The sequence below is a fragment of the Thunnus maccoyii genome, chromosome 4, assembly GCF_910596095.1.
Source record: "Thunnus maccoyii chromosome 4, fThuMac1.1, whole genome shotgun sequence".
In the NCBI taxonomy this organism is placed as follows: domain Eukaryota; kingdom Metazoa; phylum Chordata; class Actinopteri; order Scombriformes; family Scombridae; genus Thunnus; species Thunnus maccoyii.
Genome location: NC_056536.1, coordinates 21,303,885 through 21,318,953, shown reverse-complemented (window position 1 = coordinate 21,318,953; position 15,069 = coordinate 21,303,885). Strand labels below are relative to the sequence as shown.

The 15,069-nt window shown below is 37.5% G+C and overlaps 3 protein-coding genes across 4 annotated transcripts; 1 reads left to right on the top strand and 2 right to left on the bottom strand.

The window, feature by feature from the left end:
• The first annotated feature begins 2,650 nt into the window (after positions 1–2,650).
• Positions 2,651–5,746, top strand: ognb (osteoglycin, paralog b). Its single transcript, XM_042409196.1, has 6 exons — positions 2,651–3,729; positions 3,845–3,923; positions 4,175–4,339; positions 4,430–4,632; positions 4,763–4,855; positions 4,995–5,746. Exons 1-6 carry the CDS (start codon positions 3,634–3,636, stop codon positions 5,163–5,165), a joined length of 807 nt encoding a protein of 268 aa, XP_042265130.1. The 5' UTR covers positions 2,651–3,633; the 3' UTR covers positions 5,166–5,746.
• Positions 5,268–9,795, bottom strand: LOC121895771 (small integral membrane protein 4). The gene is made up of 2 exons (XM_042409197.1): positions 9,472–9,795; positions 5,268–6,016 (listed from the first exon to the last, which is right to left on the bottom strand). The coding sequence occupies exons 1-2, from the start codon at positions 9,623–9,625 to the stop codon at positions 5,925–5,927; spliced, it is 246 nt and encodes an 81-aa protein (XP_042265131.1). The 5' UTR covers positions 9,626–9,795; the 3' UTR covers positions 5,268–5,924.
• Positions 9,796–11,760: 1,965 nt separating this feature from the next.
• kctd6b (potassium channel tetramerization domain containing 6b) lies at positions 11,761–14,930 on the bottom strand. 2 transcript variants are annotated; one of them, XM_042409195.1, is made up of 3 exons: positions 14,756–14,842; positions 13,784–13,885; positions 11,761–13,432 (listed from the first exon to the last, which is right to left on the bottom strand). In XM_042409195.1, exons 2-3 carry the CDS (start codon positions 13,808–13,810, stop codon positions 12,746–12,748), a joined length of 714 nt encoding a protein of 237 aa, XP_042265129.1. In that variant the 5' UTR covers positions 13,811–13,885; positions 14,756–14,842; the 3' UTR covers positions 11,761–12,745. The 2 variants fall into 2 exon arrangements, with proteins under 2 accessions (XP_042265129.1, XP_042265128.1); XM_042409194.1 differs by lacking the exon at positions 13,784–13,885 and having other exon boundaries at positions 14,756–14,930.
• Positions 14,931–15,069: the final 139 nt, after the last annotated feature.

Genomic DNA, 15,069 nt, shown 5'->3' with positions numbered 1-15,069 from the left:
CAAAAGTAATCATGTGATCACAAATTAAGAAAGTATAGTTCACATTACTCAATCCATCTAGGACTCAAATACATGGAGAGAGTGGTCAGCAAAAAAAATGTTTTTTGTCATGCCAAGTGAATTCATCATATTGCTAAAATTATCAGTCTTGTATCTTAATTAAAAAAGATAAGTTTTGGACATTATTACATGTAAATTTAAGTCAATGTAAGCTACAAAACAAGGTCATAAACTTAGCATAACTGTGGATCTGAGCCACTGTGTGAAACAGTTTTGTCAAAATGGGGGTAGTGGGGTAAAACGTACCAGTGATGTGGGGGCAAGATGAGTCAATGGCTCAATTTACCCCAAAAAATTATTTTCTGATTTTCTAGAGACTAGAGACCCTGTTCATGTTTATGTTTGATCACTGTTACAAGTATTACAGTCTTGATGAATAAATACCTAATTGTTGACTGATGTTAAGTTTAAGCCACACACAAACATGCTGTACATACAGACGGATGGTAAATTAAAGGAAAAGCTGATATAAAGTGTCTTAGTAAGGTGTTGGGCCACCAGAACAGCATCAATACACCTTGACATTGATTCTACAAGTCTCTGAACTCTTCTAGGGGGATGAACACAATTCATCCAAAAGATACTCCCTCATTTGGTGTTTTGATGATGGTGGTGCAGAATGCTGTCTAACACATCGGTTCAAAATCTCCCATAGGGGTTCACATAGGTTGAGATCTGGTGACTGTGAAGGCCATAGAATATGATTCACATCATTTTCATACATTCAGTGACCCCTCGTGCCCTGTGAATGGGGGCATTGTCATTGAAATGGAAACATATACACTTATGTTATTGTCTTAAGATTATGTTACACTGCCTTATAGTCAAAAGCTCATTGTAAGACTTTATGATCTCTGCTTCCCTTATGAAAATGTTCCTAACAGTTATTATCAAAGGTGAGATGTGGGACTCAGTCACTGTAACTTTAGGGGGAATATCCAGGGAGGAAAGGCAGATAAGGATTTGGCCTTCAACTCTTAATTCTCAGCAGAGACCGAAAGAAACTCCCTAGAGATACAGTGAATTAATTAAAAATAACTGTTAGGGTTAGGGTAATATGTGATGATTGTGATGCATGTGGCTGTATATGCAAGTACCAACACTGAACTTCATTCAACATCTCTTCAGCCTAACAAACTGGGAGATCTGGACTTGCAAATATGTATTCTGGATATTGCAATAAAACTCTGAAAGACAACTTGCTCTCTGTGAATTCATCTTAAATTCCCACTGCAGTCATCCTGGAAGAAACAACTCCCATCAAGGTAGAAATGTTTGATCATAGGATAAAGGTGATCACTCACAACAACTTTGTATTGATTAGCAGTGACCTTTCCCTCTAAGGGGGCAAGTAGACCCAAACCATGCCAGCAAAATGCCCCCCAAAGCATAACAGAGCCACCAGATCCCCTCACTGTAGGGGTCAAGCATTCACCCCTGGACAGGGGACAGAATTTAATGGTAACACTATTTACCCATAGAGTGCTCAATTTACCCCATCCCCATGCTCATTTTACCCCTTCCTTGGGGTAAGTTGTGCCATAGGACTCACTTTTTTTGATGGGTCATTGTTCTAAAACCATAATAATTAGATAACTTCTTTTAATTTCCATGGGTACACAACAACCTGAGGTATATATAGTAACTATTATTTGAAACAAATACATTTTCATTTTGCAGTAAAATCATCAAATGTAAAAAGTGGCTCATGTTACCCCGTTCTCCCCTTTAATGGGGTTTTAAAAAGGTCATCATCACTTTCAGGCGGTGGATACAAGGTTTTTATACAAAGTGGGCATTCAGAGTATTAATTATATCAAAAAGTCTCTGTACACAGTATGTTGCTGACTCAGTAGTCTGACAATGCAGCACGGTTGGCTGGGGCTTAATGTTTTAGTGACTCAGACAAAATGATTTAGATTCTGGGTTTTTAAAAGACTGGGAACATCTGCTTTTACATTAGCTTTAGTTTAGCTAAAGTTAGCTAGTTTAGCTTTAGTTTAAATGTGTTACATTACTACACAAACAATTAAAGGTGGGGAATTGTTAACACTCAAGAGACTGTAACACAAGTTCATTTTACTCTCCACCCTGCACAGCAAGGTCAAAGGTGAAGGTCAGTTGCAGAATTGCACTTCTGGAGCTTGCAGGGATTCAGTGTTTTGCTTAAGGACACTTAAATAGTTCAGATGCTTATCAATACATGGACTTGAAACCAGATACCCCAGTTTACGATTGGTTTCTGTAATCAATCATTTTGCTTGCAGCACAAGCAATAGAAAAATAATAAAACACAAAAAACTTCTTTAAATATTGTAACATTTTTCCTGTAGGTATGGTTTGATCTTTGTCTGAGTGCATATATACAATCATTTTCACTATTAATTAATCTGCTGATTATTTTTTGATTACTTGATGATGGTTTAGTCTGTAAAATGTCAGAAAATAGTGATACATTTTCATCAAAATTCCCCAAAATTGTCCAAAAACATGATACAATATATTAATATCCAATGTGTAATTAAACAGAAAAAAGCAGCAAACCCAACCAGAGATGTTTATTGTTTTTGCTTCATAAAGGACTTATCATTTCGGCACTATATGACAGTTTTCAGAGTGAGTGGCTGAAAGTGGCTGTTCACTGCATGCAGAGTAGTGGTAGTTATTGTATTATCTCTCTATTACATTACATTTAAACCAGTACTGTACGTAAGTACAATTTTGAGGTACTTGTACTTCAGTATATCCATTTCCTGCTGTCTTATACTCCTACTCAACTACATTTTAGAGGGAAAGGGCTGCAGTTACTTTTCAGAAGAGGATTTCACATACAATACATATGCTCATTTTATAAAATATGATTGTTATAGATTAGATTTACCAACAGTATAGAAAGTCGTTAGCTCCACCTCAATCACATACAACATTTATGTATTGCTCACTTACATGAGTACTTATACTTTTGACATAGTTATTGTTGAAGGATTTTTATCTATCTAATTATCCAGTTTAACAAACAAAAGAAAAATACTCTCTCACCATCAGAAATGACATGTTTGGTTCTTGATTCTGGAAAGAAGAGTTACTTTTAACAGGCAAATAAGACTCCCCTAAAGAGAGAAACGAACAAATCATGGTATTTGTAAATTGGCTTTTGAACTTAGGGACATTTTTTAAATACTTTTCTCTTTCCTGTTCAGTGCTTGCTTTGGCAATTCCTTCCCTTATTACCGAAAGAAAAATTTGGTGTCCAATAGGTTTAATGACAGCCAAGTTTGTCACTTTGTGCTCAATATGCTCTACTCACCATCAACAGTCACCATTTCTGTTTCACTATCACTAGTTCTGGAAAAAAAAAGACATAGTAATACTCTTGTCTTAAAGAGTCATCCCCACCACTGAGAGCAACACAAACACAGCATGTATTGAGTTAAAGTTTGTTTCCTTTTCTTACTGGGCAGTATACTGGCAGCTTAATAAAAGCTGGATGGAAAATTTTCCTGCTCACATGTACCTCAGGTCCAAGCCTAGCAGACAGCACTTTCTTCTCTCACAGACAGCAACACAGACACAATGATGAAATTAAGGACTTTAATTTTCACATCTGTTATGCTCCCGTGGATCCTGTCCTCAGCGGCGAATGAATACATGGAAGCAAGAAAACCTGAGGTAAAAACATCTTTTGGGGTTTATACACTTCATTAATGAGCGTCTGGAAGAAACACATAATAGTCTGAGTTGGGAGGAAAAGTATAGCTATTATGAGGATTTCTTCTTTTTACAGGAAGACACGGTAGACTTCCCTGACTACGGCATCACTCACGACACAGACACTAACTCTGTAGCAGGTCCAAAAGCTGAAGGTAAGGTTTCTATAAACAGATAAATAGTTTTCAACAACTGTTTCAAAGCCGATTATGCAACACTTGCTGAGGCATTCTTCCACATTTTTGTGAATGCAGCTAAAGCCTGTATTATGTAATAATGGGGCTGATCAAGTGTCCTCATCTAAACTGTGTGAAGAGCATTTTAAGCTGCACAGTAACATCACTCAGACCAATTAGCCAACTTAAAAACAACAATCTATAAAAACGCTTCTTTTTTTCTTTTGCAGAGTTGCCAACATGTCTACTGTGTGTTTGCCTGAGTGGATCCGTTTACTGCGAGGAGGTGTCCCCTGAAATGTCAGCTGTCCCAGCGCTGCCGAAGGAAACGGCATATCTCTATGCACGTTTCAACAAAATCACAAAAATAAGCAATGGAGACTTTGCAGACATGGGTAAATAGATGAGTCAGTATTCAGTCAGTTCTCTTCTTCAGTGAATGTCTTCTTTTCATGCTCTCACGCTCTTTTTTCTTTTTTTTCTAGCAACATTAAAAAGAATTGACCTAACTGGGAATCTCATTGCTGAGATAGAAGATGGAGCTTTTTCAAAACTTCCAAATCTTGAGGAGCTCACCCTTGCGGAAAACAAACTGACTAGGCTTCCCATACTTCCCGTCAAGCTAGTATCACTCAATGCCAACTTCAACAAGCTGACAACCCAGGGTGTAAAGGCGAATGCTTTTAAAGTAAGTAGCAAGTGAGTCCACTAACCTTATGTTGTATGTTGTGACATTATGTACTTTAAATATTGTTGCATATGTTTAGCTGTTTGATAGAGCACCAAGCCTCCTCTAAAAAAGCTGTCTTTTGTTGCAGAAACTCACGAAACTGGAGTATCTTTACCTCGGAAACAACGAGATGACAGCGGTGCCCAACCTTCCAGAGTCTCTTCACGTTGTGCACCTGCATGTAAGTTCATCTGTAATTCACTGCAACTAATCAGAGAAGCTCCTGAAGAGCCAACTAGATGTATTAGAGCCAGCAGTACTGTAGCTACACAATTGGCCAAATTGAGTGTCCTTGGATTGGTCTCTTATGTCTCCTGCAGAACAACAAGATCGCATCGATAACAGATGAGACGTTCTGCAAAGGAAACACCAGTTACTACATACGGAGCAACATGGATGAGGTGAGACTGGATGGGAACCCCGTCATACTGTCCAATCATCCCAACAGCTTCATCTGTCTGCACACTCTCCCTCTCGGATGGTACAACTGAAATAACCAAAGCATGCTTTTGACAAATGTAAACCTCTGGGGGAAATTCTGTGTAAACTGAGAGAGTGTAGGATGCAGATACAGATGGTAAAATATTACAAAATACAGTTCATAAGTTACATTTTTATATACTCAATAAATCAATTGTACAGTTCAGGACTTTAAACGTTTCAGCAGTGAATCTCATGCAGCTTAACTGTTTTTTTTTTATAATCAGATAAAATTTATAGAAGAGCAAGATTTAGCCAAGAGGGAAGAAAGAGCGAGTGGTTTTTGTTTCTTATCGGTGCTATCTGCCAGTATTAAAAACATCTGTGCAAAATCATCCAAGATATCTATAAATACAGTGATACTTTTTCGTAATTTTTTGTTTTGTTACAGTTTGGCTGACAGCTTTTTTTCATCTTTGTAGATGCTATGCAATGTTTTAGAATCAAATCATTAGTGAGACCTTGGTATGGCTATTATGAACAAATGAGGCCACTGTTTTCAGCCTTGATCTCACACTAGTGCTATTATTACTGCTAATGTTTCTTAAGCTGAGGACCATATTAACAATAAAATGTGCATGTTGGAAGTTGATTTCTCCACCAGCCTTTCATACTTTAAGCCTTAAAAATGTTCATAATTGTGACACTGTTGTTGTAACTGAATAGCACGCTGTAAAGTTCAATCCAGCTGGAAATAATCAAGGCAGGAAGAGTCCAAGAATGTGTCCTTAGACGACACACGTGGAGTCCACATTGAATCACACCACTGTTCACTTGGCTGCAGGCTCATTAACAACTATCAGACCGTCTGCTATCTTCTGCTGGTACTCCCGTTCGGACCGTTTTCTTCGGTAGACATCATCTGGAAAGAAAATGACAGAATTGAGAGACCGTAATGACATAGTTGTAGTAACAGGCAGTTTTTAAAGAACACAGGTGTTATTAATAACATTAACGATGGCTCTGACCCATTCAAGTGTCCCAGCAAGCCAAGATATGTGACAGTGAGCCATTATTCACAATACAAGGACCCTGAAATCAAAGCAGCTAAATAAAATTCACCCATTGTTCATTTTATTGTTTGCACTTGTGCTTTTCAGATTGCAACATGTCAACATTTCTTCCGTGGAAATGGACGATTAGTTATAATACAGAATTTTTGCAAATCCTGAATGACAGCCAAACAGTTTGCCACTACAAAGGGTGCAGAATGTGATAAGGAAACTACTTACAAGCTAAGGAAGGAAACTGGAAATTAGAGTCTGTTGTCTGTAGAGGAAAACATTTTCTGTATCTCTAAATGCCCTCAGGATAAAAAAACATGCAGGGCTTTTTTTTTGTTGTTTTTTTCTTAAGAGGAGAGGAGTCGTTTTAGTTCTCCTGAAACTCTACATTTGAAGTAAGGGAGGGTGGGTCGGGAAAGAGAGTAGAAACACTCGAGGGCTGTTTTTCTTTTAGATCTTTAAAGTGATGATGTGGAACATCTACTCTCCACAGATTTAGCTTGAGACATCAACACTTTATCACCAATCTGTGATGCAGAGATGGAAAATACATTCACTAAAGTAATGCACTTGAGTGCAATTAATATTATTCTACTTCATAGTGCTTCTACTCCGCTATATTTCAGAGGGAAATATTTTACAAATTTTATTTATGGAGCTGAAATGATCAGTCAACTAACGGAAAGATAATCAGGAAGTCATTTTTAATGCCAAATACTCGGCTAGTTCCAGCTTCTCAAATGTTGAGTGTTTCCTGGCTTTCTTAATCCATGATCTTAAACTAAATATCACTGGATTTTAGACTGTTAGCCAGATAAAACAAAAACATTTAAATATGTCAAGTTAAGCTTTGAGAAATTTGTGTTTGGTATTTCCTAAAAACAATGTTTTGACTAGGGCCCGACTGATAGTGGATTCGTGGAGCCAATACCGATACTGATACTGATATTAGGGAGTAAAAAAATTCTGATAGATATATTGGCCGATTATCTTATATATACAGAATATACACATAAACACACATTTTTTGCAATGATCCTTCAAATGTGGTTATCAAACATTGGTGACAAAGATATGTAATGGAGGCAGGATATTTTACAGCTTAAGAATAAAATTTATTGTATAAAATGACATCAGTGCACTGAAACTGTAAACTTCACTTGGAATTTAATAATCATAGATAACTATAAATAAAAAAACACAGACCAAAAAGATTTCATATGTATGTATATATTAAACTTGAAATAAGAAAAAGAATCAAAGATACATAGAATGCTGCCTATATGCCTTTAAAAATATACCGATATATCTGTGATAGGCCAATATCAGTTGATAATATCCACAGACTGATATATCAGTCAGGCTCTAGTTCTGACATTTCATGGACCAAACAATGAACTGATAACAAAATAGAAGTTAGTTGCAACCTTATTTATTTGACGGCTATAGTTAATGGTAAGGCTTATTAGAAATTATTTTCATTTTAATCTGACAATTATTTTCTCAATCAATTAATGGTTTAGTCTATGTAATGTTAAAAACTGTAAAAAAAAAATATTGCATTGACAATTACTTAGAGACCTCTGTCACGTCATAAATTTGCTTGTTTTGTCTGACTACCAGTCCAAAAACTTATTCAATTCAAGATATTCAATTCACTGTCATATATGGCAAAGAAAAATAGCAAATCATCACGTATGAGAAGTAGGGAACAGAAAATGTTGGGCTCTTTTGCTTGGAAAATGATCAGAAAAACGATCATTCAATCATCAAAATAGTAGCGGATTAATTTTCTGTCGATCGACAAATGAATCAATTGTTGCAGCTCTATAGTAACTGGTTACTTTGCGGAGTCAGATTTTTTAAACACAAAACATATGATCAGTAATTTTTTCCTGAAAATATAATGCATTGTTATACTACTCAACAGTATAGCCTACTTAACTCAATATAAAGTATATGTATAATTAAATAATACAAAACATGTTGAAAGGGACAATTTGGTATAATAACTACTTTTACTTTTGATACTTCAAGTACATTTTGCCAGTAATACTTATACACTCACCAGCCAGTTTATTAGGTACACTTGTGCAATCTAATGCAATCCAATACAACAGCTCTGCCATAAATTCTACATTAATGAAGCTTATACGTTTCAGTTTTTGTTGACATCATCAGAAAGGAGATAATTCTACTTTATGTTTATTCTTGAGGGTGTAGTGGGTGATGGTGGTACTGGGGTGCATAATATTGAATGGTGTTCCTAATGTTTTATTCACCCCATTAACATATATGAGGAGGGGGGGGGGCAAAATAGGAACACTTTTCAGTATAATGCACTCCAGTACACCACCACCACCCACTATGACCTCAATAATAAACATAAAGGAGAATCATCCCCTTTCTGACAATGTCAAAAAACTGAAAATGTAGAAGCTTCATGAATGTAGAATTTATGGCAGAGCTGTTGCATTGGATTGCGTTAGATTGCACAGCTGATCGTAATAAAGTGGTCTGTGAGTGTATGTACTGTCATGAACGCAGGACTTTTATTTACAGCAATATTTTTACATTGTGGTATTTATAAATTTATCTAAGTAAAGAACCCAATCACTTCTCCCACCAATGGTTTTATGTACTAAATGTCATCTAGGCTATTGATTTGTATCTTTGAGACAATATGACCCACCTGTAAATTATATATTGTATGAAATCACTGATAGTTATTTCACTTAATCGATACAGAGTCGTAATATATTTTAGTATTTGACACTCCTAGCTGTAAATCTGTCTGACCCACCTCACTGTCTGTACTTTGTCTAGTTAAAATGTCTGTTTTTCCTCTTTCTCTCACTTTTTCCATGTTTCCTAATGGCAGGGGAGCAGAGGAGAGGACAGGAGAGAGGCTGCAGTGTAGGAAAATTTGAGGACATAATATCTGGAAGGTCAACAAGGGGTGTAAATTATACAAGCACAGTCATAACAGTGGGACCACAGTAAACTCGTGGTAAACACACAACACGGTAGCTTAGCATGGCAATTTCCACGTCTCGTCGCTACAACTTTTAAAATAAAGTGACGCAGTTTACCAGACAGGAAATTTTCAATAATGTCTAGCAAAACACAAACCAGGCGACCAACTGCTGCCAATTACCAGGTTTTAGCCTCTTTATTTGTTTATAACAGCCGTTAACAGACACTTGATTCATGACACACGGAGGAGCGGGGCTAACAGAGGTGCTAGCTAGATACCAAGACTAAACTAACACTTTATGGTTAAGAGAGGAACTTAATGTCTCTTCACACTTACAGAAAGTTTCTGGTCCTATCCTCACGTTGATCATGATCCACTCCATGACGCCTCCGATGCAAAAAAAGATAGGTAGAAACCTGTACGTCCCAAATTGACGTTTACCTGGCACAAGGCTCAGGAAATATCTCAAGCTTTCACTCCTTTGAAACATTCTGAGTAACAGACGTTTATGACGTTAAACGGTGTCGACAGGCAGTCTACAATGCCACCGGGAGACTCTCGAGTTACGCTATCTCAAGCATATTACAGGTATGGACCTTTTTCACTTGTCCTTTCCAAACGTTATAAGAGCAAGGAGAATGACAGGGTGCGCTCGTTTTGTAAACCTGGCATAAAGAAAAGGGGCGGAGTGATCTGGAAGCCGCTGAAGAATGAATCACAGCTGGACGTTGGAGTTAAAAACGAACGCATCCAAAAAAGTTATGACGTAATATCCGGTTGTGTAAACGAGCGTATGGTTTAAACTAGCTGAAAAGACTGTAGAGGTCACATAACATTTTAATAGTTTCTTTCTATCTTTTTCTGTGGACTTATTTGTTAAACTATTACATTTTAGAAGTGAAAAAATAGAAAAACTGTTTTTAAAAATATTTATGAAAATACAACTTTAAATAAAAGAAGGACTTCCTAAGAAGATCTGCTCTTTTATTCAGAGTGACATAACAGCATCAATAAAAATGACTATTGGTTGGGTATTAATATTGCAAAATAAAGTGTTAGTGGCCAGAGTTGAATGGAAAACAATACAGTCTGTACTATATGAAAGATCTTTAAAGTCCTGCCCACCAATGAAAAGTGATACAAAGTTTAATCAATCTATTGATTATTTTTGACTGTGTGTTGAACCACTGACACAAAAGAGATAAGACTGGCTTTATAAAAACAGGGTCAAACTCAGAGCACATACTGTACTTACAAAGTCAAGTTTGGACAGGAATTCTAATATGAAATGCTGTGGTGATGGTGGCCTAGCATCCATAGAGTTGATTGTAGTGATGGTATTAATTCACCAAGGTCTTTCATGGAAGAGAACAAATTTGATTCTACATCACTGATGACAAGAATAAAGGTTGGAGGGGAAGTGATTTCCTTAATATTCAAGAATTCGTCGCCTCTTGGGGTCTTTGTGGCAGCCCATGTCAACCATAACATCATAATGCATTAAGCTCCTATATGAAACAGAAATTTTGTTTAACATGGAGACAGATTTCTTACTCCTACTCAGACAGGCCAAAGTTGTGCACTTTAAAACCACACATGAACTATATCTATTCAAATAATCTCTACAATTGACTAAATTAGCACCTTTCATAACTTGGACATACGTTCATCTTCTCATTTCTTATGTGTGACCTTAACAGAAGTGATTACCAATTCAGAAACAGACAACATTACTGTACATCTGTGTTTTTAGTGTAGGGGGAGACCTGTAGCATTCTGTAGAGACATCATGGACATCTTCACACTGTTGTCCAATTTAAAAAAATACAAATATTTTCCATTGTTTTTCATGTCTTAAAACATTTAACATGATGGCCACCTTTATGTTGTGTATTATAATGAGCACATGAAAATAAATCTTGCTTGGTGTGATTTGGTTGTTTAATCATAATTTTTACTTGATGCTCAGTTGAATTTATAGATATTTCAGTGTGTTTCTGGTTTCCTGATGACTTTTCTATTGGGATTCAATAAATATACTCCAAAGTAGGTCACTGGCTGGAAATCAAATGATGCCACAGGGTTGCATTGGCATGAAAAAGAAAACTTGACGATGTAAATCAACAAGGGTAGTAATTTCTTACAATTACTTATGACAAGAACGCAAACCCAAACATTACTTTCAACTAATGAATGATCAAAAATTGCAATTACTAAAACATCTTTTCCATAGCATTCATTTTACTCAAATAAATTAACTTTCTGACATACAAAACATTATTGAGAATGAAATTGAGAAAGTGATAACATTTAGTCTGGTCAGCAGTTTAGCATGTGTAAAATGTGGAGCTCTCCATTTGTCACTCCATTATGAATGTTATATGAACTAAATTTTAAAAACTCTTGCTGTATCAGTCATATACTGATTAAAATTGTTATTAACACAATTTGTCATATGTTGGATCACTGACGTAGCTCAAGTTTCCTCCCTAATAGCTCTAAAAAATTGTGGTGAACTTGGCTGTAAGCAGTTTATAAGTGGCTGGATGTTAAGAGTAGCTGATGTTGCAGAGTTAAGATGAAAAGTTCAACCATAAAGCAAAATTAATGACTGACAAATACAAATGAGACTGACAAATGGGTTTATTGGGCTGGAATGACTGAACACATCACTGTTGATATGAGCTCTAAAGTGTAACAGTATGACATAATACTGCAAAGCGCGCGCAGCAAATACATATACATACACAAGACACTCAGACACATACATGCAACGACTACTAGGCTCTCCAGAAATAGTACCGTACAAAGAGATAATAGAGAGCCAAGAGACTAATTTTAAGATCTAGCTACTTTAAACTCACCAGAAAGAAATTGGGCTAAAGATAATCATAATTTATTATTATTATTATGGAAAAAGATTCACTCCTGACACCTTCAGATCCAAAAAAAAGTTCTTTGTTTAGTGTCTTGAGTCCAAAACTGGCTTAACTTGTGACCAAGAGGTTGTGTATGTGGTACAGACTTTTTACAACCTCTTCTTTTTGACTTTTACCACCAAATTATGATCTTCATTTATTAAGATATAGATTTGATACCGTATGTACGCATAGAGTCTCAAATCATGGCTACCAGTTTACAATCACTTTATTGCGGACTTCAGTTGTAACAGGTGGCAGGTACTGGAACCACATTAAATAAAAATTATTCCTATAAAAGTGAACATGCCCACAGTTTTAGCATATCTTTTGCAATGGGGTAAAATATTGTGTTCCTAAATAAATAAAGTTATTGATATTGGGTCTTTCTGCTTCATAAGAAATGGGTTTTTTTTGTTTTGTACACCTTACCGTCAATGAAGTATCCATTTTTATAGAAATGTTTAATATGCAGTTGTAGCACTGACGACAAAGTGTTTTACTAAGATAACACTCTTGCACTCCAACAGATGAATCACTCATTCTTTTTATGTTATCTGTTTGGTCACTCAGCCTCCAAAGAAATCATTATCAGTGACACATTTCTGAAACAGGGGTCAATTTTGTTCTTTTTTTGATTGTGTAATATTATGACATATCAAACAGTCATCCACAACAACTGTGCTGCGAACTCAGTCTTCAACTTTGTGAGCTGGTCTACAGAAAGTCCAGTGATGCTCCACCGTGTTCTCGTTTGCACGCTCACTCATGTGATGCACACGCGTGTTCCGGATGGTGAAGCCTTGTTTCATGATGTAGTCCATGAGGTGAACGCGTAGGGACACCTCTTGATGATAGTCACATGGTCCGAAGGTGAAGGACACCTGGCAGTCTCTGGTGTCCATCATGTGTTTGTTCCACTTGGTGAAGTTGTTGGAAATGCCTTCCAGAAGGGCGTGAACCTTTGTGGTTATGGTCAGCTGCGTGATGATAACAGCGACCGGGTTGGAATATTTTGACAGTTTCCGAGTGCTAGAGAGCTCCACCACCTGCTCAAAGATGTCGGGAGGGTACAGCGGCTTGGGATCGCTAAGGCACTGGATCAAAGGTTCGATCTGGTAGAAGTCCGCCTCTTTCCTCAGGAGATCTGTCTCTGTGAAGTCCACTGGGAGGGTAAGCTCAGACGTCCGCAGGAAGTTCAGGATGTACCTGAAAAGTGTGCCGTCGCGATCGATGAAATAATTCCCTTGGGAATCTCGAGTTGTGGGGAAATCTCCCCGGAACATGGCGCCCAGCATGGAGTCTGGATAACGCTGCAAGGTGGATAAACTGGTGGTGTACATGTGGCCTCCCACGTTCAAAGTAACAGGAGTAGTCATCTAGAGCAAAAAGGAGAAGAGGATAAGAATCACATGTTTCTATTAAGTTAAAGTAAGTTAGTGTTTGCCAAGGACATGTGTGAAATTAAAATGAGAAGCAGATGAGCAACCAATTACCAATTCATTGGGTATTCATTACAGCGAGGGGTGTTTCTAATATTTTGTCCACCCTTTATACCAGCGAGAACAGACTAAATATTGCAAACAGCTCTTCAACAACAGCTTCAACAAAAAAAACCCTCAACATTACAACTTTCATGAGTGAATTTAACATTAAAATAAGCCAACATTTCTTAATTCAAAACATCTGACATTGCTCTATTTATAGTCCAATCTCTAGCCATCTCTTACCCTATGGCCCCAGTCTCCATTATCCATTTGTAGAGCAATACCCGCTTGGTCAGAACCAAAACAGAGAGGGAACAGATATGGTTTGGCTTACTTCAATTTCACCTGTGAAAAAACAGTCACAATTACCAGGAGCTGTGATAAAGTTAAGCAGAATATGAGGGAGGACTGTGCTTAGAGTATCTGAGAGCTTGCAGCACCTCTTTGTTTGTTAAATGAGATAAATTAAGTTCTTCCTGTGAGTCTGCTGACTGTGAAGGTGATGCTGCTGCATTGTGGATTTAATGGATTATTTATGAGTCGTGATATTTTTTTTTAATCATGCAATGAGAGTTATTTACTCTTTAAACTGGGTACATTTCAGTGCTTCCTCATTTAATCGACAGCATATGTGAATACAACCACAGATAGGAACTGAGAGGATTCATCCACAGATTAAGTGACATTTTCCAGATAATTGAAAGTGAAACCTGGCGCTGCTCAATCATATGACCAATAAAGCCATCGATTTACACTTTGTAACCTGCTCAGCTATATAAAAAAAACAAAAACAAAACAGTGCGAGTGGACCACAATCTGCACTGAAGTGGTGGAAGATGGTGAAACCAGCTAACGTTAGCGCCTGTTTGATAGCTTGTGTTCAGAGTAGCCATCCAAACCTCAGAGCTTTTCACTGTTATCTGCTGTGAAAACGAAGCTAACTGCAGCGAACTGATATCGTAAAAACACAACCTGATTTTTTTCAAAGTTAAATGACGTTATGAGGTTGCAGATCCAGTTTCACTGGGGTGTGTAGCTTTAAATGAAATGTGACCGCCACATTGGAAATGTTTATCGTATAGCCTACTAGCTAATTGCTAGCTAGCGAGCTAATACAGTTAGCGGTACGTTGACGTTATCCGCTGCTATTACTAACATTAACGCCAGGATCTTAATTAGTCTAGAAGTGAGATAAACGTCCAAATAAAAGCTTACCAGCTCTCTTTTTAGGTGCTTGTATGTTTTTGTTTGTTGAGCGACAGCGGCCTGAGGTTGGCATTTAGCGGTGCAGCCAGAGAGTTGCTGATGTTCACCGCTGGTCGCACCGGGCAGCTGTGCTCGGCTCCAGGCTGCACCAACACTGCGCACATGAGCCGCGGAGCGGAGGGGAGGGGAGGAGAGGAGAGGAGAGGGGAGGGGAGGGGAGGAGAGGAGAGGAGAGGGGGTCCTGTTGCAGCGACAGTCTGCATCTGCATCTGCAGCCACCTCTGCATGCACACAACACAACACCATGCACATACCTGGGACTT

Coding starts and splice junctions, on each gene's coding strand:
- ognb (XM_042409196.1), top strand. CDS start 3,634: ATGATGAAATTAAGGACTTTAATTTTCACATCTGTTATGCTCCCGTGG. Junction 3,730..3,844: donor TGGAAGCAAGAAAACCTGAG/GTAAAAACATCT, acceptor TTCTTTTTACAG/GAAGACACGGTAGACTTCCC. Junction 4,340..4,429: donor TGGAGACTTTGCAGACATGG/GTAAATAGATGA, acceptor TTTTTTTTCTAG/CAACATTAAAAAGAATTGAC.
- LOC121895771 (XM_042409197.1), bottom strand. CDS start 9,625: ATGTTTCAAAGGAGTGAAAGCTTGAGATATTTCCTGAGCCTTGTGCCA. Junction 6,017..9,471: donor GATAGGACCAGAAACTTTCT/GTAAGTGTGAAG, acceptor TTTTCTTTCCAG/ATGATGTCTACCGAAGAAAA.
- kctd6b (XM_042409195.1), bottom strand. CDS start 13,810: ATGGATAATGGAGACTGGGGCCATAGG. Junction 13,433..13,783: donor ATGGAGACTGGGGCCATAGG/GTAAGAGATGGC, acceptor TTTTTGCTCTAG/ATGACTACTCCTGTTACTTT.